General features: G+C 36.8%; 1 protein-coding gene across 1 annotated transcript; it reads left to right on the forward strand.

Moving 5' to 3' along the window:
- Nucleotides 1-129: 129 nt before the first annotated feature.
- LOC113513556 (histone-lysine N-methyltransferase E(z)) lies at nucleotides 130-22,664 on the forward strand. Its single transcript, XM_052894055.1, is given in 17 exon segments — nucleotides 130-348; nucleotides 427-610; nucleotides 772-987; nucleotides 5,311-5,447; nucleotides 6,478-6,641; nucleotides 7,357-7,520; nucleotides 11,656-11,756; nucleotides 12,673-12,802; nucleotides 13,599-13,694; nucleotides 14,481-14,611; nucleotides 15,675-15,823; nucleotides 17,334-17,440; nucleotides 19,625-19,816; nucleotides 19,819-19,849; nucleotides 20,317-20,507; nucleotides 21,131-21,296; nucleotides 22,450-22,664. Coding segments are annotated over 17 exon segments (2,295 nt in total). The 5' UTR covers nucleotides 130-273; the 3' UTR covers nucleotides 22,511-22,664.
- The last annotated feature ends 4,365 nt before the right edge of the window (nucleotides 22,665-27,029 follow it).

A 27,029-nucleotide genomic window follows, 5' to 3' on the forward strand; every position in this document is an offset into this window, starting at 1 on the left:
TACTAATTTTATTTGCATAAGAAGAAAGAAGGCAATCATATGATTTCCAGTTTTTATTTTAGCATTCCTTCTATGTACTTACTTGTTCTTAGACTGCAATAGTTAATTCTAGAGAGACAGATTAGATAATCTGTGACTAAAAGTTTAGACCAACATGTCTCTCTAGTCTGTGACTAAAACCGGCAAATTCACTCTTTATTCGCTGTCCTAATTTTCTTATAAACATAACAAAGCTTTGCTTAGGTGTCTTTATTTCTTTTATGTTGTATACCTATGAGTAAATCCAAAGTATCTGCAGAATGGAAGAAGAGAGTGAAATCGGAATATATGAGACTCCGCCAAGTGAAGGTACAAACATTAAACGTAAATTTAATCACATAAATCAAGCTTATTCTTAAACTTACATTGTTTTTCAATTGATCGTAGAGGTTCAAACGTGCAGACGAGGTGAAAGTGGCATGGGCCCGAAATTTAAGGATAATGTCGGAAGCAATTGAAAGTAGGGAATCGGAGTGTCCTGACCGTGGAAGGAGGCCTTTCTGGCCACTACCAGCTCCTGCTCCCAGTCACGAGAGCCTGATGAAACGCGCAGAGGTCACATACACAGATGGTCAGCTAAACAATATTTCCATTTTTATTATTATAAAATAGTGATGCTAAATAGTCTAATGAATAATGATCTGATGATTTTTGCATTAGGTATTTAAAAATGATGAAGATGATGATAGTTTTAAATGTAGGCACATTATAAAAGATACATTCCTTTTGTAGCGTCAGGTGTAGTGACAACTCAGCAAGTGCCAATACGTATAATCAACTCAGTGAATCCCATCCCGACAATGTACACATGGGCACCGACACAGAAAAACTTCATGGTGGAGGATGAGACGGTGCTCCACAACATTCCGTACATGGGCGACGAGGTCCTGGATCAGGACGGTACATTCATCGAGGAGCTCATAAAGAACTACGACGGGAAAGTGCATGGTACATTGGCTTACACATCATACCTCTTTTTTGTTTGTGGACTGGGCCATTGGTTGCATGACAGGTCTGAATTATTATGATCAGCATGAGAATGGAAGCTAACGCAGTTTTCATACATTCATAGGGTTACCATTTATAACTCTCTTATTGTTATTGTTTAAAAAAATTCAAATCGAGTAGGAGTTACAAAATGGAATAATCAATCCCACATTCATTGCACATTTTATAATCAATATCAGTCAATAGTTTAGTGTCCAAAAGAACTTTTGGTTTTGGCCAGAAATTCTACTTTCGGCCTTAGTTTCTGTTTCGGTCAAAAATTGGCCGAAACTTTCGGCTGCGCCGAAACTTAGTGTGTGTGTTTGTGTTGTGTGTGTGTCTAACTGAAAGTTTTTTTTTAAGTTTACTTCCAAGAGTAAGTCATAATTTTAATATGATTTTACATATAAATATATATGACATATATGTTACATACTTTGATTAGTGTTTATTATTACCCTTTAACAATCTGTGTGTTTGTGTCAATAATTATATATTATAAAATATGTTTCAGTAAGTTTTGGTTTTAACCAAAACTGAGACCAAGGCCGACAGTTCGGTTTCGGCTGTAAAACATGTTTCGGTCGGACACTAATAATAAGTCATTTCACATATGCTTGGGCAAATTTAGACAGATGGTAACCCTATATTGATTGCACAAAGTCATATAAAAATTTTCTCATTTAAAATGAGTTACTCCATAAATTTGCATATACTGCAAATCAGATCATACTTTTGAGTAGGTAAATGTGAACTGGGATTAAGATTCAGTAGATTTAGAATATTTTTGAATTAGTAAACAATAGTATTCATATAGAAAAAATATGGTAAATAATATATACAGTAGGGAGTCAATAATCCAAACAACCTCTCCCCCTTGGTCACACTGTGCAATGCTGTCTTATTTACTTCAGATATCACTCCCTGTATAAATAAGTTCACAGTATTGTTATTCACTTTAGTTACTACATATAATAATAATATTTATTTAAGAAAGATACAGTTGCATAAGCTACAGTTAACAATTTTTACAATTTATATTCAACGAGGAAATATCTGCATTACCATCAGTCCCCAAACTAGGCTAATAGATATTTCCATTCCAGAAAAACTGCTATTGTGTAAATTGAGAGATAAAGCATTTTCTTTGTGATGTAATACCACTCATAAAGAACTATATAATACTAAGAAGAAATATATAATACCATTCACCGAAGAACCATAACAGATTATTTTAAAAAAGTGTATTAATATTAATTTTTTTTTTTGTTTTAAAACCTTCATTTCTTTAAAAAAATTTTTTCAGTCTACCTACATACTGTAACCTGAACGTCCATAGTTCTGAATAGCATGTTAATTTTGGGTATTTGGATTATTGAGGTCTTACTATACTTTCAAATGGCCCTACGTAAGAAAAATTTAATCTACGTAAAAAAAAAAAAATTTAAAAGGTGATAATTTCTCTAGGTATTTAAAAATTCTTTAGAATTTCTTATAGTAAATATTAAGCGGTTTAAGCAACCAAGTTAAAACATTTAAACAGCCATATAATTCTATTAAAATGTGACTAATGCATTTATGGAGAATTCTTCCTCTAAAACTGAGCATAAGGCCAACAAATACAATTAATTAAAAAATTTAAACATAATGAAAGTCTAATCTTGTTAACAAATTGTTTAATTAATTGCTGTATCTTTTTTTTACTAGTGCAGTAAAGAATATATGTAAAGGATATAAGAGGACACTTTGCATAAAATAAAATAATTTTTGTTTCAATTTCATAGATAAGCAGAATCCAAATTTCAGTTTACTAACAACATATGGATGTATATAAGACATATATCACATTCTATTTAAAAATATGTAATGTTTACCAATCTGGCTCGAAGGACCAGAAAAATTTCATCGTGCACCCTTTTTTTTTTGATTGATTGATTTTGAATATCATATTCAATAATAAATAATTCCTCAGAAGTACTGAATGAATATTATTATTATTTGATTGGTTATATCTAAATTACAGTTTTAAATATAACATGTCTAGACACCAGAGGGAGACTGTGTACAAAAGTCGTTTGCTGAAACCCGTAAAGTAGTTGTGTTTGCATGGCTGTGTTTCGGTTTGAAGGGTGGGATATGGCGTAAATTTACTGGGTACAGAGGAATAACACCTGAATCCTCATGAATGGCAACGCATGGGGGTATCATGGGTGAAACAGTATACTCTGTTGTATCCATGGTACTGCTCATGTCTATAGGCGACGGTTACCACTTTCCATCAGGTGAGCCGTTAGCTTGTTTCCCATTCTAAGTTGTATGAAAAAAAAGACAGTTATAACAACACTGCGTACACAAGTTAAGAATTATACAGATTTTCTGTAGCTACTATAAAAGGAACCATAAATACAAATATTCAATAGACAATAAACAACATTGGCTCTGTCCACAGACGGTTACATAAGAATAATTCACATTGGTGTGTGGCACACACATCTATGCTTCTCAATTACAGAGTCTACTGATCTTGGCACATAGAAGTACACGGATCATATTAAAATTTATTATAAGTATTCTTCAATGATATTTAATTAAAATTAAGATTTAACTTTCAGAGATTGGGGGAAAGGGATTGTTAGTAATGGAGACTGAGAATCCTATTGCTAGCAATATACCCAACCAGGTCGACCTCCTCCCGGTTCTCCCTGGAAACTATCATGGTTAATTCCTGATGAATTCATCATGATGGGCTAACTGGCCTGTTTTCATTCTCATCTATCACCCTTCACTGGTGCCCCGCCAGCGTATTCCGTTAGCGCAGGCGGGGTTACCATACCATTTTCACCCATCAAAAAAAAAAAACTTTCAGAGATTTATATTTAATAATTTATGTGCCTTTTTATTACTATTTCTACAGATTCGTTTACTTCTATGCCATCTGCTAATGAAGAAGAGCGGACACGTTTTTTTTATATTTTTCCACAAATAAACGAAAATAAAATATTTGATTAACTTTTTATATGTTTCAAACATATTTTTTACGAAAACATTTCTGATCTCAATTTCTGCAAAAAGGAAAAAGAACTATTTTTCGTTTACAACCACACCATTATTTTTCCATCAAATTCTTTGTTCGATTTTGTAAACGTCCTGCTCTCCTCCATTTTTGTACCAAACTTATGTTTCAAACTAGGCCTTCTTTCAGCACCTCATAGGCCTTCGCCCTCACCCTACGTCACGCTTCTCGTGCTTCCCCTCACGTCACAAATCATCTTGGACTCTAAAATGGCTACTTTAGTAAATCATATTAGGATCCTAAAAAATAATCATATTTACAGTTCAACTAATTCTAATAAATGCATAATTTAGGAGCAATCCTAAAATAATTGATAATACAATAATTTCAGGTTTCTTCATTAAATAACTGTTTGTCTGTATGTGTAAATGGAATATTTGAGCACATACAATTTTTTTGTATAAAATAAAGGTTAAAAGTAAATTACATGTGTCAAAAATCAAAATTGTTTTGGGATCCTATTAAAAATTAGAAAAATTGCCATTTTAGTCTCCCTGTTTAGTGCTTTTGTATATAAATAAATTTTATGTGTTAAACTTAAAAATACTAACTTACATGGTGCTGTATTGTTTATGTAAATTGCCTATACAAAATTGATACATATTTCTTAATTTTCCAAAATTCCAATATAGTTGTAAGTCCAAAATTATACTCACTATGAGTATAATTTTGGAAAATAATGAAATGCAAAATTAAATTAAATGTTTGTATAATTGCTCATTTAAAACTGAACTCTATTTGTATTATGTTACAGAATGATTTTGTTCCTAATTACTATCGATTACAAATATAAGTGAGTCTTATTGATATTAATAGGAATAAATCAAAATTGTTATAAAATTGACAAAGACTCATAAGATAAATCCGATGAATTGAAAACATGCTTTTTTTTTAAGTAAAATCTTTTGAATGACATCAATTTAAAAAAAAAAATAATAATAAGTAAAGTAGTGGGCTTCAAAACATAGGGGCATACATATAAAACGCTACATGACGATGACCCAAAAAAGCAACTTTGTATGTAAATAAATATAAAAGAACTGTCTTTTATTATTTAGAATGTATAATTTTCAGCAGAATATCATAGAAACTAGAAATTTTATGTCTAAGTTGAAAATCATTTTTGTACATTGTACGCCTCTATGGTTTGCAGCCTACTATATTTATGAATGTTCAAGTGAATTGACTGATGTGTGGGTTGTGACACACAGGCGACAAGGAGGGCGGGTTCATAGACGATCAGCTGTTCGTGGACCTGGTGCACGCGCTCATGGCCTACCAGACGAAGGACGAGGTCGCCGAGGAGCGTCGGGACCGTGACGCTGTCCACTCCAGCGACGACAGAGATGTACGGTTTTAGTTACATCTACACTCAATGGAATGGTAACCCCTACCATGCTGGGGGAAGGGGATTATTAATGTGATCTAGTGGCCCTCTTGTTCTATGGACTTCTACCAAATTCGTCCAGAAAACCATATGGAATTCGCAGCAATGAACCGACTGCCTTGACTTCATCTTCATTGTTTCATCCTTTGCTGGTACCCTGCCATTGGATTTTACCGTTAACATAAGTACGCCTGTACTATTCCATCATCATCCATTAAGAAATACCCATCAACCATTAGGGGACTGGAGGGAAAGGGATTGTTAGCAATGGAGGTTGACAGCCCCATTGCTAGCAATATGGTCTATTAGGTCGACCTCCACGTAGTTCCCCCTGGAAACCGTCGTGAACAATTCTTGTTGAATTCGTCATGATGTGCTAACTGACCTGCTTCATCCTCACTTATAATCCTTAACTGGTGCCCCGCTAGTGTATACCGATAGCGCGGGTGGGGATACCATTCCATTATCACCCATAAAAAAAAAAAAAACACTATCGGACTGCCAATGAGGGATTACAGATGAATATAAAATCAAGATATTGACCTATTGTAAGGAATTAATCAAGAATTAACCACAATAAATTGCAGGCGAACTTGGTAGAGTATACTGCTAGTAACAGGGTTACTAGTTCCCATTAGCAATCACTTGAATGGTTTGAAGGGTGGGATATGGCGTGAATTTACTGGGTACAGAGGAATTACACCTGAGTCCTCAGGAATGGCAACGCATGGAGGGTATCATGGGCGTAAACAGTATACTCTGTTATGTCAGTGGTACTGCTCATGTCTACAGGCGACGGTTACAATTTTCCATCAGGTGGACCGTCAGCTTGTTTGCCATTCTAAGTTGTATAAAAAAAAATTCTATCTTCAACTTTTCACCATTCCATTCGATATACTTGATCCATCGTAGCATGAAAGGGAAATATATAATGTTTTATTCTTCGGCTTGCTTCAGCAAACTTTAAAAGTGCTTTCTATTGTAATTGTAGAAAGAGACGAGCAAAGAGCAAAAAGACAAGGAGAAGGATAAACAAGACAACAAAGATGCAGACAAGAAGATGATCGATGAAAAACAGTTTCCCATATTCACTATATTTCAAGCTATCAGTTTGCAGTTCCCTGACAAAGGCACACCGCAGGAACTGCGAGAAAAGTGAGTAGCTTGTATTAATCCACAGTGTATAGCAAGATTAAGCTATCCCTAAAAATTTTAACGCCAAAATAGTATTTACAAAAAATTCTAAAGCAAAATATGAAGTAGATGTAAAGTTTTTAATGGCTTACATTTTTTTTTATACCACTGAGGTGGCAAACAAGCATACGGCCCACCTGAAGGTAAGTGATTACCGTAGCCTATGAACACGTGTAATACCAGAGGTATTACGTGTGCGTTGCTGACCCTGAAGAAACCTCTTTACCCCCCTTTTGAAGAACCCCATGCTGTAGTCTCTTGGAAAAACCTCGGCTGGGAGCTCATTCCACAACCTGAGTGTTCGTGGGAGGAAACATCTCTGAAACCGCGCAGTACGCGACTATTAAGGCTGTAGGACATGAGGATGAACTCCCTGCCGATGGCAAGCCATACTATGGTAGAAAGTGGCTGTGGGCATCATATTGAACAATTCCTCTGAGTATAATCCATTGTACAGGGGTAGAACACGCATAGTGAGGCAACATCAATTGAAATTGAGGCAAATGAAATTGGTACTGCTCATGTGTATAGGCGACGGTTACCACTTTCCATCAGGTGGGCCGTCAGCTTGTTTGACATTCTAAGTTGTATAAAAAAAAAAGTTTAGACAGCCGTGCACTGGTAGTGGTAGTGGTAGTGGTAGTGGTAGAGTAGAGCGGGACTGGGCGGGTTGCAGGTACACGGCGCTGACGTCGGCGGCGGACCCGCTGGCGCGGCAGCCCGAGTGCACGCCCAACGTGGACGGGCCGCTCGCCGAGTCCGTGTCGCGCGACCGCACCATGCACTCCTTCCACACGCTCTTCTGCCGCCGCTGCTTCAAGTACGACTGCTTCCTGCACCGTGAGTACGCACCATCATGCTCCCCCGCCTTCAAATTCATACATTAATACTGTAACACAGTACTTAATTTACTATATTCTATTATTTATAAATCATAGAAATAATTTAACAGACGAACCCAAAACTGTATTATTTTATGCCATTGTTACTAGTATGAAAACTGGATGTATTAATTTATGAATGAAATTATTGATATTCGTATGTATATTATTTTTTTCTCGGTTCGCCCAATGGTTGACTGGTAGAGAACACCGTCCGGTGTTCGGGTTTAAATAAATAAATATCTAATTCAAATCCTTCCTTTTTAGATAAGGGAAAAAATGAAATAGTAGTTTTAGCATATCTTAGTATTATAATATAAACCATATTATTTCTAAACAGTAATAAATTTAATAAATTTTCATTGATCCTTTGTATGTTTTAACACTTCCTTTCAAATAACTAATATAATTCAAGTAAGCAAAATGTAACATCTTAATATACCTGTAATAAGTTTTTTTTTTTTTTTTTATACAACTTAAAATGGCAAACAAGCTGACGACCCACCTGATGAAAAGTGGTAACATGAGCAGTACCATGGACATAACAGAGTATACTGTTTCGCCCATGATACCCCCTATGCGTTGCCATTCCTGAGGACTCAGGTGTTATTCCTCTGTACCCTGTAAATTCACGCCATATCCCACCCTTCAAACCGAAACACAGCCATGCAAACACAACTGCAAAGTATATTGAAACTTCATGAATTTGTTGGTTAAAATATGAGTACTTCAAGTTACCATAGTATAAATTATTGTCATAAACATACAGTTAATATTGACTAAAGTATGTAAGTGATATAAATTATATTATACCATAATTTTATTATATGTAGTATTTATTTATTTATTCATTAGTACAAATATGTGTACATGGCGGACTTAATGCTAAAAGCATTCTCTCCCAGTCAACCATAGGCAAGTGTCAGAATACTCGAATGTGGTACTACTAATTATTGATAAACATACATACTAAAATTACATATATAAACGAATAAATATATATGAATGACAAATATACTTACACATATATGACATATACTATATTATACACGAAATTGAGAATAATATAAAGCACTTACTGCTCGGATAAAGTGAAAAAGTGAGCGTGAATGTTTTTTTTCAAAGACGGTTTAGTCGGTCTCTTAATGGCATCAGGAAGCGCGTTCCAGAGTCGTGAAGAATGTAGGAGAAAAGAGTTTGTAGCGTAACCAGTACGGTGAGAGGGGAAAGATAGTTGGAGAATATTATTGGAACGAAGGTTACTGTAAGCGACGCACCTCGCAACTCGTAAAATGTTATAATTGTAACCACTAGCGCCATCTGTTAGTATTTGATTGAATTAATGCCGGCGCGCATGCGCCGAACGATTGCCCTGTGACACGTGTGTGCACGGGTTGTTAGTTGTTATTACTTGTTAATTTGTTATGTTTTGGATTTTGATTAAAAAAGTGTCTTGCCAGCATCCGTTTCATTTTGATAACTACCAAATAAAACATTTTCCAACAACGGTCTGTTACAGTTACGTTCGTGAGTTTCAAAAAGATACTGGAATTTACTGCTTAAGTGTAGTATATAAGTAGTGTAAAATAATATGTATATATATATATAGGGCTGACAAGTGTGTTGTTCTGTTTGGCTGACAGGAAGCCAGACGGCAGGTAAGGCCGTACCACCTGAACCATTCACCATCACCATATCAACTCATTGTTCACTCTTGAACCTACGCCTTTCCGCCATAGACTTCTATAAAATAATCTTACCACCTTCCAGCCCAACTCGAGACAAATGCTAAACGCATCAATCGACAGATACGTTTTCTCCAACGCACCTATAAAACAGAATAAGATGTCAAACGTTGCTGTCTCATTCTATCTCAAGCATATAAATTTTCACCATAAAATTTTCATTATAAAATTTTCACCAAAGTGAGACTTTGTACAAAAGTCGATTGCGGGTACCTCTGTACCATTCGTGTTTCAACCGTAAAGCAGTTGTGTTTGCATGGCTGTGTTTCGGTTTGAAGGGTGGGATATGACGTGAATTTACTGGATACGGAGGAATAACACCTGAGTCCTCAGGAATGGCAACGCATGGGGGGTATCATGGGCGAAGCAGTATACTCTGTTATGTCCATGGTACTGCTCATGTCTATAGGGGACGGTTGCCACTTTCCATCATTCCATCTAAGTTGTATTAAAAAAAAAAAATAACAGTAATAAATTATCGATAGATTCGTTTGCAATTTGCTCAATGGGATTGGGTAATCTAATATATCTATGGGCTGCCCGCAACACATGGTCGTTGCTCCAATTGGTGGAAGGTCGCCCTACACTCCATTTGTCTGTACGAGATCACTCGAAAACCTTTCCTCCTCATTGGTCGACGGTCATTGTTAATTTCGCTTTCATCTCATGCCATTCACTCGCTCTTTTTTAATACTTTAATATAGTATTATTTTTTAATAACTCTTATATTATTTTCTATTATGTTGATTATCATCTCTATATGTTTAACAATATGTGTTGTGATGTAGATATCAATTGTCACTCTTCATTTTTAATATACCAGAGGGAGACTTTGTACAAAAGTCGTTTGCTTGGGTACCTCTGTACCATTCGTGTCTCAACCGTGAAGCAGTTGTGTTTGCATGGCTGTGTTTCGGTTTGAAAGGTGGGATATGGCAGTGAATTTACTGGGTTCAGAGGAATAACACCTGAGTCCTCAGGAATGGCAACTCATAGGGGGTATCATGGGCGAAACAGTATACTCTGTTATGTTCACGGTACTGTTCGTGTCTATAGGCGACGGTTATCACTTTTCATCAGGTGGGCCGTCAGTTTGTTTGCCATTCTAAGTTGTATAAAAAAAAAAATATAACCACAATAATCATATGAATCGAATGAGTAATTGATATGTTTTTAGTATTAATAGTTGTTGCCAATAATTTATATACACTTTACCTGATCGAAACTCCTTTGACATACATTTCTGATAAATCATGGGTCCTCTAACCACTGTTCAACCCTTATTCAGTTGAATATATACCTATTTCACTAATAACCAATAATAATGTGTTTACGTAACTATATTAATAAAATTCATATTCTATTATTAACCTACGCTGTCCCACTGCTGGGCAGAGGTCTCTATCATCTTCCAAAGCTTCCTGTTCAGCGCCATCTCACGTCACGTCTTCATTTCCTGGGCTGGCCTCGACGACACTGTCCGTCAGTAGGCACCCACTGGGTGGAGAACAAACCCACCTATCGGGACCCATACGTCTAATGTGACCCGCCCAATACCACTTAACGTTATTAATTAATTATTAATTCACTCTTGCGCCGCCTGCCCATTTCTATCTGTTCTCCTTTAACCAAAGGTTGTCTGTAAGAGATTGCCCTAGCGATAACACCGCTTTTTGTACCTTTATGTGTATATTTCAATCTGTATTTATGTTACTGTATTTCACTTGAATTATTCACTTGTCACTGTATATTTTTATTTATGGTGCAATAAAGAGTAAATAAATAAATAAATAAACATTCATATAATTATTGATATTTTTCATACGGACCCCAGAGCTCCTAGATGTTTAGTCCATATTCACTTTTTGTGTAGCCTGTATAGACAACTCTAAAATGAACTCTTATTTTCAACATTTTAACATTTTGCTGACCAGGAAAACCGTTACGGTCTTAATCTTTGGTAATTCCAAAGATTACGTCCAACTAAAAGACTTTTTAAACAATTGTAATTTATAATACTGCTTGACACTGTAAAAAAAAACATAACATGACTTAAAATCATAATTGTTAAAACTTAAATCTCTTCACCTCTTGATATGACACGACACCAACTCCTTCCTTGATCTGCCTGATGCAACTACGCCTCGGTCTCCCTCTTCCCCTCCTTCCTTCTATCTTACCTTCTATTATAATGTCGCCGGTCAGCAAAGTGTTAATCATTACTGTTCATACCATTTCTAACACGTGACCAATGACGGTCACCGCTTGATATGAACACCACGCGCCAGTAAGTAGCCCCGTGTTCAGTAACATAATTATGAGTTAGCTACACGTGTGCCGTACTGCCAGGTCTGCAAGCGTGCCACCCCGGACCGAACTTGTCCAAGCGGAAGGGACCCGACCTCAAGCCGTTCTCGGAGCCGTGCGGATCCAATTGCTATATGCTGTTGGTGAGTTGAGTTCTCTTACTAATTTTTTTATGCAACTTAGAATGGTAAACAAGCTGATTGGAAGTGGTAACCGTCGCCTATAGACATGAGCAGTACCATGGACATAACAGAGTATACTGTTTCGCCCATGATACCCCCTCCCCCATGCGTTGCCATTCCTGAGGACTCAGGTGTTATTCCTCTGTACCCAGTAAATTCACTGCCATATCCCATCCTTCAAACCGAAACGTTCTATAGAATGTCTTAGCGGCCAGCAAGAAAACCGGTTAAAGAGCCGTAACATTCCTATCTGTCATGTGTCGTCGCAGGTAGATTAGAAATCTTTGACACTAGAGGGCGACTCTATCACACGAGTAGTAGTCGTTATATAGGGGGGGAAGGGATTGTTACCAGTGGAGTTTGGAAGCCCCATTGCTAGCAATATGCCTTATCAGGTCTACCTCCACGCGGTTCCCCTTGGAAACCACCGTGAATAATTCTTGTTGAATTCGTCACGATGGGCTGGCTGACCTGCTTCATCCTCACCTATCATCCTTCACTGGTGCCCCGCCGGTGTATACCGATAGCGCAGGCGAGGTTACCATTTCATTATCACCCATTAAAAAAAGTTGTCGTTACATTGTATACAGTTTAGTTTTTGGTAACATAAATTTCATTTCATCATTTTCTTCAAAAGGGGGGGGTGAAGAGGTTTCTTCAGGGTCGGCAACGCGCGCGTAATACCTCTGGTATTGCAGGCGTTCGTAGGCTACTGTAACCGCTTACCATCAGGTAGGCCGTATGGTTGTTTGCCACCTCAGTGGTATAAAAAAATAAATAAAGATATCCAAGATTAATGAATTACTACGATCTTTTCTCTTATGATTCGGTCCGTTGACTCGCAGTATAGTGAGTGAGTGAGTGCGTGTCCCCGCAGGAAGGCATGCGCGAGCAGCTGGCGCGTGAGCAGGCGGCCGGCGAGGTGGACAAGGGCCGGTCCGCCGCCATCGACTCACCCAACGACGCCTCCTCCGAGGACAGCAACGACAGCAACCGCTACCAGAAAGGTCGCCATACTTTTATATATATATATATATATATTCTTTATTGCACTAAAACATACAGTAATAACAATGTTAGCAAAGGCGAACTTATCTCTAAAAGAGATTTTTTCCAGTCAATCTAATACAGTGGCATAGGAAGTAGTGAGTGGGCGGTAGTAGTGCTAAACAGTGTATGTATGTAGTGTGTAAACAAAATTGGAAAGATAGAATGATTTATATGTCAATCTCATTAATTTATTTATACCTAATTTTTACATATATAAGGTGTTACCAAATTATCCGCATTCCCTGCTACGGAACATAGTACTAGATATATACATTACGATAAAAAAGGAATTTCGTGTCTAAGTAGTATGAAATTATATTAAAAATTTAAAAGAACTTTGAGGACCAAGGAGTGATGACCTCAAATGCGTTGCATGGAGTAAATGGATGCAGGTGACTCAGGACCGTTTCTCGTGGCTAAGATGCTGTTGATATATCTAGCACATCTGTTTCCCATTGGGGTAAGCAGAAAGGGTATATTGCTAGAAATCGGGCTGTAAGACTCCAGTATAAGGAATCTCAATTTTTATTAAAGAAAAACCAATAACTAGAAAATTTCATAATAAAAAAGCATTAAAGACACAAAAAATCTATTATAGGTTTTTACAAATCAAAACAAGATTTAACATGTTAGACCTATACAAAGCTATCATTGAATAACCAGTATGTCTTTGTGCCTACTATACACACATGTTTGTAAATAAACATATCTTTATCTAATCGTTTTGTTTTCTTAACGACGCGTCACCAGCAGGCAGCAATAGCAACTCGAGTAACAGCAACTGGAGCTCGAACGGCGGCCTGAAGCCGGCGGCCGACGGGCTCGCGGACAACGCGTACAACGCACTAGGTAACTATTGTACATAACTAGTTGACGAGAGACGACCACGATACCTGTGATCGATTGATAATTTTTTTTTTAGTGGAAAGTTATATAAGTCATATGTTTGACACAGGTTTTTTACACCACCACATAACACACACAAATAGTACACACTTTTACACTAATTTATATTAATATATTACTGAACTTCCAGTGATACGATTTTTCAAATAAGTATAGTCATAGATTTTATTTTTTCTTTCTATTTATCCCTTCTTTGCATGTTTTTTTTTTTTTTTTTATTGATGAAATAAGTCAAGGTAATATAATTCATGTTCAGAATTAAACGAAAAATGGTTAAAAAAATAAATTTGACAGCTATGTTTTTTTTTCTGCAATAGATATTAAAAAGGTATCCAGACACGATCGACATAAAGTGAACTTGTTCTTTTATATAATTTTTGTGCATTCAATGTTATGATGGAAATTTCCACCATTATGCAAAGAAAAAAGTTAATTTTGCCTACCCTCCAAAAATAAGCATAAAATTGTCTGGTATACAAATTGGGAATCTGTAATTGGCTAATGTATGGTATAAATATAGTATTTTAAATTATTCTAGATATAAGCTGTTGATTCCAGATGTAATATTAATATAAAAATAAATAAAAAAATTTACATTTCTAGATTACACAAAGCCAAGTCCTATTATAATTTGTATATATATTTTTACAGTCATGCGGTGAAAGTCACAGGCTGTATGTATTTATCAGATATGGCTATTGTGTTCTAAATGTTGGTGTAATGCGGCAGGTCTGACGCTGGGCGACACGGACTCTGAGTGGACTGGCTCGGACCAATCACTGTTTAGGGCTCTACACAAGGTGTTCCCCTCCAACTACTGTGCCATTGCTCAGATCATGCTCTCGAAGACTTGTCAGCAGGTATGTGCGTTACGGTTGTTAACCCACCTGCCAAGTGTGGCAGCTACTGGGGGAACCCACCTTATGGGAGAGGCCTATGTTCAACAGTGGACAGTTAACGGGTGATGAGATGATAATGATGGTGCATTGCATCTATTGGATGCTCGTGTAATTTTACTATGACAAATTATTTATATTACTTGTCAATGATTTGACAACTATGTGTATAAGGGAGGGAAAGGGATTCTAAGCAATGGAGTTTGACAGTCCCATTGCTAGCAATATGCCTTATTAGGTCGACCTCCACGTGGTTTCTCCTGGAAATTATCGTGAACAATTCTCGTTGAATTCGTCACGATGGGCTAACTGACCTGCTTCATCCTCACCTATCATCCTTCACTGGTGCCCCGCCGGTGTATACCGATAGCACGGGTGGGGTTACCAATCCATTATCATCCATAAAAAAAAAAACTATGTCTGTTGCAAATGACCTCTCTGATGCCAGAAGGGATACCAACTATACGGACGAATATATGACTAAACCATCTGGACGAGTGGCGCTCTTCCACCGTGCGTTTTTCAAGCCACTTTCTTCCACGCACAATCACTCTTTGGAATCAACTTCCAGCAGCAGTATTTCCAAACTGATACGACATCATAACCTTCAAGAAAAAAGCATATTCCTTTTTAAAAGGCCGCCAGCACACCTGCAAGGGCTTTGGTGTTGCGGGTGATCATGGGCGACGGTAGTCACTTACCATCAGGTGAGCTGCATGCTCGTTTGCCTCACGAAATTTACAAAATGATAAAGTAACGTTCACGATATTGTACGACCATTTTTTTATGTAACCGAACATACCAAATAAGCTGATGGTTCAGCTAACAGTAAGTTATACCATCACCTATAGACATGAACAGCACCATGGCATCACGGAATATAATATGACGCTCTCGCTACTGCTCCTGAAGACTAAGACTTGGGAATAATCAAGTATTACTTATAATTTTTTTTAAGATTTTTGGCCTCCCCCCCCTTTTTTTTTTGCTCTATGTAATAAGCCGTAACGCTGTGTGGTGGGTGCAGGTGTACACGTACTGGATCAACACGGGGCAGGAGGAGTGCCGCGTGGAGGCCGAGCTGACGCCGCCGCGCAAGAAGAAGAAGAAGCACCGGCTTTGGTCCGTGCACTGCCGCAAGATACAGCTCAAGAAGGACTCCGCCTCGCACCACGTGTATGTAGATAGTGGGCTTATTTATGGATGATAATGGATGTGATATATAGAATGGGCCACCATATATATATATATATATATATATATATATATATATATATATATATATATATTATGTTTATATTTAATTGTCTATATATTATATATACATGTGTATGTATATATGTATGTATGTATATATATTTGTATATGATAATATTTATATAATAGTGCGCCACCTACCCTGTTGCCTTTTTCTCAATGTCCTCTACCCAAAGGTTGTCTGGAAGAGATAACTTAGCGATAAGGCCGCCTTTTGTATCACTTCTCATTAATATTTACTGTATTTGAAATTTCTCTTTTTACTTGGTGCAATAAAGTGTAAAATAAATAAATATATATACACAAGGTTTTTTTCTCGTGGGTGTCGTAAGAGGCGACTAAGGGAACTTAATCGAAGGATTGGTAGTAGCTTCTCTATCAAAACGTCACCAAAGGCTAACTGTGGTTGTTAACCCCCCTGCCAAGCATGGCAATTGCTGGCAACCCCCCCCCCCCCCCCCTTAGGGGGAGGCCTATGTTCAGCAAAGGACAGCTAGGGGCTGATATGATGATGTTGAATGAAATCGCCTGCATTATCTGTATATGATAGCGAGGCACCAGTGGAGATTAAACTGTAACGACGAAGTCATATAGCCCATTATGGCGAATTGACTAAAAATTAATCATGAAGGTCTCCAGGGAAAACTGAGTGGAGGTCGACCCCACATTGTATTCTGTACAGTATATTACTAGCATTGACTGCTATTGGATCTGCTAGTTCTTACCACTCAAAATCCCTTCCCCCTGAACCTAGCTAGTTGGATGTATGGCCACAATAAATATTTATAATTATCTAATTATGTGCTTTGTCTAATTTCATCTTTTTTTTTATACAACTTAGAATGGCAAACAAGCTGACGGCCCACCTGATGGAAAGTGGTAACCGTCGCCTATAGACATGAACAGTACCGTGGACATAACAGAGTATACTGTTTCGCCCATGATACCCCCCATGCGTTGCCATTCCTGAGGACTCAGGTGTTATTCCTCTGTACCCAGTAAATTCACGCCATATCCCACCCTTCAAACCGAATCACAGCTATGCAAACACAATTGCTTCACGGTTGAAACACGAATGGGACAGAGGTACCCAAGCAATCGACTTTTGTACAAAGTCTCCCTCTGGTATTTTATATCTTGCATTATAACCATAGATTTTTATCAAATATGTTTTTATTAACTTAAAAAATTAATTTTTTTTATTCACTACACTTCTGAATTTTTGTATGATAAATTGAATGTAATATTATTAGTTCATGTAGTAAGAATACTGTCCCTGGTATGGCGTAATGGGCGTGGGTTCAAATCCCGTCCACTTCGAATTTTTTAATTACTCTAAATTTTAAGATTTTCATATTGTAATATATGTATTGCCATATATATATATATATATATATATATATATATAAAATGTGCTGTCCGTCCATAGGTATAACTACACTCCGTGCGACCACCCGAACCAGCCCTGCGACAGTCTGTGCCCCTGTCTTCAGTCGCAGAACTTCTGCGAGAAATTCTGCCAGTGCAGCAGCGACTGTGAGTTATGGTTTTTTCAATTATTTATTTATTTATTAATACAAAAAGTCACAGTTTTCATACAAAATCACACGCTTAGTATCTTATGAATAGAGCTTATAAAAAATATGTTTTTTTAAATTTACTTTACCTGAAAGCTGTAACTATCGCCGTTAGCACCATGGGTATTGCAGAATACGTGTGTGCGAGTATATAAGTGGACTGTATGTACGATAAGTTTTTTAAAAGATCTGAGAATGTGAAAACCGACAAGTTGTTTTAAAAGTACTACTAAACTACCTAGATTCAAACTTAGTTCAAATGACTTACCCTTTGATTAGCGAAAATTCCTTTTACAACATACTCAGATCACTCGGCTCCCTAAAGCATGCTAAAGTTACCTGAGATTACCTCGTAAATGTTATAAGAACTAAGGGTTTCGATCTTGAATCTTCCGACAGACGTTTCAATCTTAAATACTTTTAAATATTTAAGAACGACACGAGAAATTATCCTTTGCAAAGTTCTTTTTATAAAACAAAAAAAATAAATTCTAAAACTAAAGTCTCACGATTGTGAAATTAAATGTTATACTTATTAAACACTTTATGAGCGACAACGACAAAACTGTTCTGTTTCTGTATTTAAGAGCAGACACCAACAACCTTTTATCTTTCTACCTCCAATTAAAATTATTTATTGCCACATACAAGGATAAAATGTTTTTATGAATTATCGAGAATGTTGCCGTGCAATTATTACATCTAAAGTGTTATTATTACAACGTGTGATACCTCTCATACCTTGTTATTCCCAAGAACTATGCTGTTAACTCTATAATGTTATTGCCATTACAGTTTTTTATAAGAATCAATCAAACTGCTTTTTTTTTTTTAAATATAATTGTAATAAATTATTGTAAAGTGATATCTAACCGTTACCCAAGTATTCGTCAGTTTCCCGAAAATGCCTAATTCCATGCCACAAAATTAATAGGAATATGAAGTAATCAGATATCTTGTTTCAGTTTTCGGCAAATTGTCTATTGATATTGAAATTCAACAGTGTTATGATTCGATAACGTATTCGACATACTTCTGTTCTTAGTCTATGGTTCGTTCCCGCCAAAATAACTGTCAAATAATCAACAGATCGTTTACTTGAAATTTATTAAAACGAATCATGTCCCGCGCTTATTTCAAGAATTTTTAAAAGACTAGGACCTTTTTTTCTCTGTATGAATATATCGCTTCAACAATTTAAAAAATTTTGAATTTTTTTTTTACCAAAGATAAATTTAATAATTTGAAAATGATTATTACGATAGACATGAGCTGTATGGGCAGAGCCTTTTGTCTTTCCATTTGTGATAAACAGAACCAAAAAAAAATCAATGCTTTATTTCTAGTTACTTCATTTTCTATCTTAATATAATTGTCTTACTAAACATTGTTGCGACATCTGTTTTGTTCTATTTTTAATTTTCTTTTTTTTTATGAACTTAGAATGGCAAACAAGCTGACGGCCCACCTGATGGAAAGTGGTAACCGTCGCCTATAGACATGAGCAGTAGCATGGACATAACAGAGTATATTGTTTCGCTCATGATACCTCCCATGCATTGCCTAGATTGCATTGCTTAGATGGTATTCCTCTGTACCCTGCAAATTCACTGCCATATTTTACTTTTCCAACTGTAACACAGTTATACAAACACAACTGTTTCACGGTAGAAATACAAATGGGACAGAAGTAACCAAGCAAACAACTTTTGTGCAAAGTCTCCCTCCGGTAAATAAATTGCCCCAGACATCTCTCCGTAGTAAAGTGAAATTTAAAACAGGTTAAAATCAAAACTCAAATTTAGTTTGTTTGGTGTAATGCATGGCATAGCACTTTTTTTTTTTTAATGGATGATAATGGAATGGTAAACCCGCCTGCGCTATCGGTATACACTGGCGGGGCACTAGTAACAGATGATTAGTGAGGATGAAAAGGCAGGTCAGGTAGCCCACCGTGACAAATTAACGACAAATTAGTCACGATGGTTTCCAGGGGGAACCACGTGGACGTCGACCTGATGGGGTACATTGATAGAAATGGGGACTAATCTCCCCATTACTAACAATCCGTTCCCCCCGCACGGTATAGGGCATGGTATAGAACGTGCACGGTAGACGAGGTGTCGCTTGTCGTGTGTGGCAGGCCAGAACCGGTTCCCGGGCTGCCGCTGCAAGGCGCAGTGCAACACGAAGCAGTGCCCGTGCTACCTGGGCGTGCGCGAGTGCGACCCCGACCTGTGCTCGGCGTGCGGCGCCGACGCGCGCCCGCAGCCGCCGCCGCCGCCGCCGGCAACACCGCCGCCGGCAACAACAGCAACAACACCGGCGGCGCGCCGCCCGTCTGCTGCAAGAACGTCTCCGTGCAGAGGTCAACATCTTTTATGAACACTTTTTTCGTCATAGACAAACTAAAGAAACTATACATGCAGCTTTGTAACTTTAATAAAGTCAAACACCTATATATAAACTACCTATATATATATATATATATATATATATATATATATATATATATATATATATATATATATATATATATATATATTGTTGATATTTTGATAATGTCAAATAAGAATAATAATAATAATATACCTAATAAATATTTACTGCATTTTTTTTTTTTTTTTTGTTAAATTTGGCACCGATATCTACTCGTAGCATTGCATTTAAATGGTCCGAAGCAAGAGGGTTAAAATCGCTTCGAGTCCATTTTTTAATTGCCCGTTCTTAACTATCGAATTGCCCCCCTTGGAAAATTGGAAAACACCGCTATAGATAGTTTATATCTGCATCGCATACATTACTAGGTTAAATATAACTAACTACATTGGACAGGGGCCTGCACAAGCACTTGTTACTGGCGCCGAGCGACGTGGCCGGCTGGGGCATCTTCTTGAAAGAGGCCGCTCACAAGAACGAGTTTATCTCGGAGTACTGCGGCGAGATCATCTCGCAGGACGAGGCCGACCGCCGCGGCAAGGTGTACGACAAGTACATGTGTTCGTTCCTCTTCAACCTCAACAACGGTCCGTATACATATTTATTTATTTTTTTATATTTATTCGTATGCCACCATATTATTTATTTATTATATTCTAATATAATAAGTATAGTAGTAGTAGTAAATAGTCCGACCGAACTTTCGGTTTCGGTTTCGGCCAGAAATTCTACTTTCGGCCTTAGTTTGGGTTCGGCGAAAAGAGGTACCCAAGCAATCGACTTTTGAACAAAGTCTATCTCTGATAGTATATCCTTTCTATCCAATCTGGTAGTAGATTAATAAAGAACAAGGTTGTGAGGTAACAAACATAAAAAAAAAACTACTGAATTGAGAAGTGCTTCCTTTTTTGAAGTCGATTAAAAATTTTAATAAATAAATCCCAGATTTCAGCAGAGTATTCAATTTAAATCATCACCATATCAGTCTTTAACTGTCCACTGCTGAACATAAGCCGCCCCTTGGGGGGTTTGCCAGTAGTTGCCTCGTTTGGCAGGCGGGTTGGCAACCGCAGTTAGCGTTTGGTGATGTTTCAAGAGAGACGCTGTTGCTGATCTCTCGATCGTTAAGTTTGATGTCTAAGGGTCTCTTACGACACTCACGAGAAAGGCAGGGCTAGTGGAGAATTTAAATAATATGATTAATTATCAGACTTCGTGGTGGACGCGACGCGCAAGGGCAACAAGATTCGTTTCGCCAATCACTCGATCAACCCGAACTGCTATGCGAAGGTGATGATGGTGAACGGAGACCACCGCATCGGCATCTTCGCCAAGCGCGCCATACAGCCCGGCGAGGAGTTGTTCTTCGATTACAGGTGAATTATTTTAAGTTTTCATCAGGCGTATTGAGAAAAGGAGAAATTAAGGTCACATAGACCCCATGTCTTTAAATCGAGTCTTTAAATCATTTAAAGACTCAACCAAAACATTTTTTTTTTATGTAATTTAGAATGGCAAACAAGCTGACGGTCCTCCTGATGGAAAGTGCTAATAATCACCTATAGACATGAGCAGTACCATGGACATAACAGAGTATGTTGTGTCGCCCATGATACCCCTCATGCGTTGCCATTCCTGTGGCACATATGTCTATATGCTGATTTTTATGAAGTGATTCGCTTAAATCACGGCTGACGGGAGTATATAAGTAGCAAAACTTTATTACGAGATCTTACACTTTAAAATATTGCGGCATTGCGTTTAGAAATCTTATATATACAAAATGATATCGTCCTTGATTTATATATTTGTGAGCTCCAGTGATAGAACCATACAAATTTACTATTTAGTTACTAGAACCGATGGGGGGGAAAGGGATTTACTAACAATCCCTTTTCCCCCCATCGGTTCTAGTAACTAAATAGTAAATTTGTATGGTATGGAGTCTAAGAATCCCATTGCTAGCAATATACCCAACCAGGTCGACCTCCTCGCGGTTCCCCCTGGAAACTGTCATGGTTAATTCCTGATGAATTCATCATGATGGGCTAACTGGCCTGTTTTCATTCTCATCTATCACCCTTCACTGGTGCTCCGCCAGCGTATCGCGCTAGCGCGGGCGGGGTTACCACACCATTTTCACCCATCAAAAAAAAAAAACTAGGACCGATGTTAAGACACCATTTCTCTAAATAATATTAATAATAAATATTTTTTTATTCAAGTAAACTTAATAATAAGCATTTTTAAATAGTCACTTTTTTGTAAATCTACCGCTTAGTTCGGAACGCAATGTCGGCTGAGAAGAAGAAGCAAGGAACATAGCTGTTGCTTTTTCCAAATAAAAGTTTATAACAAAAACTATGGAATGGATAAAATGATTATCACAAATCTCCTATAGGGAGGTTTTCCCAGTGGAAAGTGGGGAGGGGAGGGATAATACGCGGCAACTACATAGTTGCCACGCACGTATTCATGAAAATATTTCCCTTTATTATACCATTTTGATTGTTATATACAAATTTACAGATACGGGCCAACGGAGCAACTCAAATTCGTGGGCATCGAGAGGGAGATGGAGTTCTTATGAGAGCAACCCAGACAGTGAGCCTCGCACGCCGAGCGGGGACCACCGCACGCCACGTGATGTGGCCGCATGCAGCGCGCTTGTGGCGTTTTGTGATTTTATATCAGCATTTGTTGATGTTCCAATTATAAGTATACTGTAGTACACTGTACGATTACGTAATCTATCATTTTAATTATGATAACTGGCAACTTTAAGTATCACTTAACAAAATAAGTCATTTATAAGTAATCCACAGTGATGTTTTTAATGTAGAAAGATCAAAGAGAAGTCTGTTACATCTTGGTTCATTATGGTTAATTTTTTTATAAATGCGATAGAAAAAAGACAGGCTATTTTATATATCGGTCACATAAGACGAATAGAGATTATTATATATATATATATAATTGCTAAAGGACAATAACAATTGACATACACACATAAAAATTGTTTTTTTTTTCCTAACAACTTGTTCGTTCTATTAATCGTTGTTACAGTACATGCCAAGTTTAGTTAATTTTAAACTTTCGCGTTGTGTACACATATTTTAAATACACAATTGGGACTTAAGGCGATGTAAAAGCTTTTACATGTATGTAGGTAGGTATATATACCTGCATCTATATTGTCGATAAATATAAAGCTTTTGCGTCATAAATTCACAAACTTGTGCATATTCACATACATTTATATACAAAATTCATTATTAAACTGGTACCTGATGGTAAGTGACTACCGCCGCCCATGATCACCCACAACACCAGCGGCATTGCAGGTGTGCTGCCGGCCTTTTAAAAAGGAATAAACTCTTTTCTTGAAGGTTACGTTGTCGTATCGGTTCGGAAATACTGCTGCTGCAAGTTGATTCCAAAGAATGGTTGTGCGTGGAAGAAAGTGCCTTGAAAAACGCTGTATTTTGTTTTACAAAATACACAATTACACAGCATTGTAAAGTGTACAGCAACAATCACTTAAATTCTCAAACTAAAATCGATCAACACTAGTTTATTGTACTGTTATATCAACAAAAAATGTTGCCATTTTATTTCTTAAAATGTTTTAATTAATTAGATATTTATCTATTTAATTAATAAATCGCGTTAAGTCCCGATTGTGTATTTAAAATACAGGCCAAATTTCGTTCACCATCTGATAAGGAAGAAACGTAACTAGCATTTATATATATATAATCTCTATTTATGGGCGTTCATAAAAAAAAATTAATTCTTACAACAGGATTATTAATGTTATATAAAATAGCTAAAAACATATTCGTTGTCAAATGTAGTTTCTAAACACTAATTTTCATTTATCAGGTGTGTTATTTGATATGGCGTGAATTTACGGGGTACAGAGGAATAACACCTGAGTCCTCAGGAATGGCAACGCATGGGGGGTATCATGGGCGAAACAGTATACTCCGTTATGTCCATGGTACTGCTCATGTCTACAGGCGACAGTTACCACTTTCCATCAGGTGGGCCGTCTGTTTGTTTGCCATTCTAAGTTGAATAAAAAAAAATTTTTTTAATAATTCCATTTCGAAAGATGTAAAGTACAAAATTGTTCACTTAATCATTGTTTATAAATTTACGTTTATTATGAACTGAGATCTAGTGTTACAGAGTAACGGATTTAGTTGATTTATTCTACATTATTTAGTTTCTTTACAATATAATTAAATTGCAAGCTACTATTCAAGTGTCCTAGGTTCTTAGTTATGTAAGATATTTTTTTTTAGTTTTAAGTCGAATTCCAGTGTCATGCAAAATGACTGATTTACAATTGCAATGATTGACTCTGTACTAAAGCACTTTGTGATCTAAATGGCCACATTTATCGTTAGAATTTAATAGAATAGATTTTTTTTTTCAATAAACTTGTTACAAGTCCTTTTAAATCAACTTTTTTTTAATTACATACTGCTGGGTGCGGAATGTTGTCTGCTGACAAGAACCAGCAAAAAACTCCAACAGTTACTCTTTTCAATTTGTTTATGTACAAATGTATAAGGATATTGTGACTGTAATTAGTTATTATTAAATGTAAAATAAACAAGAGCAGGTCAGCACCCGTTCACGAGTATGACGGATAAGCCTGCCATCATTGCGCTCAACCGTAGTTTAGGGAGCCCAACGACCAGTCTGGCATTATAGTAAGCATGATTTGTTTCAAGTTATTTGAATATGTCATTAACACAATTTAGGTCTATGTGGTAAATAAAATGTCCACCCATTACAAGATTTGAATTCACATTTCCAATTTGACATTTAATATAATAATGTCAATAAGTTCATATTCAAGTCATAAAAGGGTTGTTTAAAATATATGCTTTATTGCTACCCTCATTAAAGTACATAATAGATTGATGGTCCACCAGACGCATCGTGGCCGACTTATATTTTCAAGTTTCTTTTAAAAGATTGTTTCTATTCCATTCATAAAATTGAACGTTTTCTATGATAATTCGTAAAGTGAACCTGTCGCTGTTATGCCAAATTGCAGAATTGTTAGAGACGTTTTGTTAACTAGCTAGCTAGGTTTCAATCGATTTATTTTATAAATTGTTAAGAAAAACTACCTACTTGATCTATAATTCAAAATGTGCATCGTTTTATTTTCGTTCATCGTTTTTATTACCAATAATTGGTCATATTAGATTCCCTCGTCACGTTAACATACAAAGTTGTGTTTAGATCAAGCAAGAAGTCGGACAGTGGGATCGATTTTGAGGCGCCATTTTTCTAAACTAAATCCTAAAATTTAAATTCCATTTCGATATCACTGCGGAATCTTTATAGTAAGAAACAATGTAAACTAATTCTCCAATAGATTTAATTCACAATAATAATAGTTTTATTATTATCCATTAAGATCCATTTTTGTTGGATCTTTATAATCTATAATATATTATATTCTTTGTTGCACTTGTAAATTACATTGTTAATGCATTTATAAATATTGTGAGCAAGGGTGGACTTATCTCTGACAGAGATCACTTCCAGTCAAGTAATAAAGAAATATTATAATTTTTATGCAAACTCAGCGTTAGTTGGTATATACGCTACTTTACGTATACTGCACTTACGGGCCGAGACCAAGTAAGTGCAGTGTGAGAGTTTGTGTGTGTGTGCGTGTGCGCGCCCATGCGTGCATATGCATGTGCATGCTCACGCACCTATGGCTATGTGTATGCAACAATTACATGTTATGTCTCTGTTATTATTATTATTATATAGCCTCAGAATCGGCCCCATTCTTTCATTCACCAATTTAGTATAAAATGCTGAAGGCATATTTTTGTTTGCTTGATTGCATCACTAAATAATTTCGTAGTTTTCTTTTCTATATTTTAGGTATTTTGTTCTATTTGTTTAGTCTCAATTCACCATTAAAAATCTAGAATTAAAACACCTTGTTCGCATCAAGATAATGATGGATTGATCGTATTTTTTATGGTGGTTTACTAATATGAAAAGTGTGTCAATATTTTCAGAGTGGATAATATCTGGACATGTAAAACGTGATGGTAAATTTAAATGAATTGTAAGGTTTATTTACCCATGATATAATGTAAATGTACTGACATCGTTGTTAAATGTTACTGGGACTTTCTACTTTTGAATAAACTTTTTTACAATAGTATAATATTGTAGTTTCTTTTTATATTTTTTTTTTTTTGATGGATGAAAATGGTATGGTAACCCCGCCTGCGCTAACGGGATACGCTGGCGGAGCACCAGTGAAGGGTGATAGATGAGAATGAAAACGCTAGTTAGCCCATCATGATGGGATACACTGGCAGTATAGACGATGGGATTCTAGTGAGAGATAGACTGATAATTTTTTTTTATGATAATGAAATGGTAATCCCGCCTGCGCTAACGGTATACGCTAGCAGAGACACTAGTGAGAGATAATAAGTAGCAATGGAAACGCCGGTCAATTAGCCTATCGTGATGAATACGCTTGTAATTCAGCAAATTGGTTTCCAGGACGGACCACGTGGATGTCGACCTGACAGAGTATATTGCTAGCAATGGGAACAAGCAGTTGGCATTAATAACAATCCTTTCCCCCCCCCCCCTCTTGTCGCCTCAAAATCGATCTATGTTGTTAGAGGAAGAAATTTCAGGTATGAATAAGAAATGAAAGTGAATGAAATGAACGATATTGTGAGGTGATTGGTACTCAGTTTTATCTGCCTATATTGTACGATGATAAATAAAATTGGGGGAAAGGGATTGTTAGTAATGAGGTCTAATAGCCCCGTTGCTAGCAATTGACCTTATCAGGTCAACCTCCACGCGGTTCCCCCTGGAAACCATCATGGTTAATTCTTGTCGAATTCATTATAGTGGGCTAACTGCCCTGCATTCATTCTCACCTATCATCTTCCACTGGTGCCTCGTCGGTGTATACCGTTAGCGCGGGTGGGGTTTCCATTCCATTTACATCTATTAAAAAAAAATAGATAAACGATTTCCTCCTCGATATTAAAATAAAAGGTTACAGAAATACGAGTTTCGACTCAATAGAG

Source organism: Galleria mellonella, unplaced genomic scaffold (assembly GCF_026898425.1).
Source record: "Galleria mellonella isolate WM207_F2 unplaced genomic scaffold, CSIRO_AGI_GalMel_v1 utg19, whole genome shotgun sequence".
In the NCBI taxonomy this organism is placed as follows: domain Eukaryota; kingdom Metazoa; phylum Arthropoda; class Insecta; order Lepidoptera; family Pyralidae; genus Galleria; species Galleria mellonella.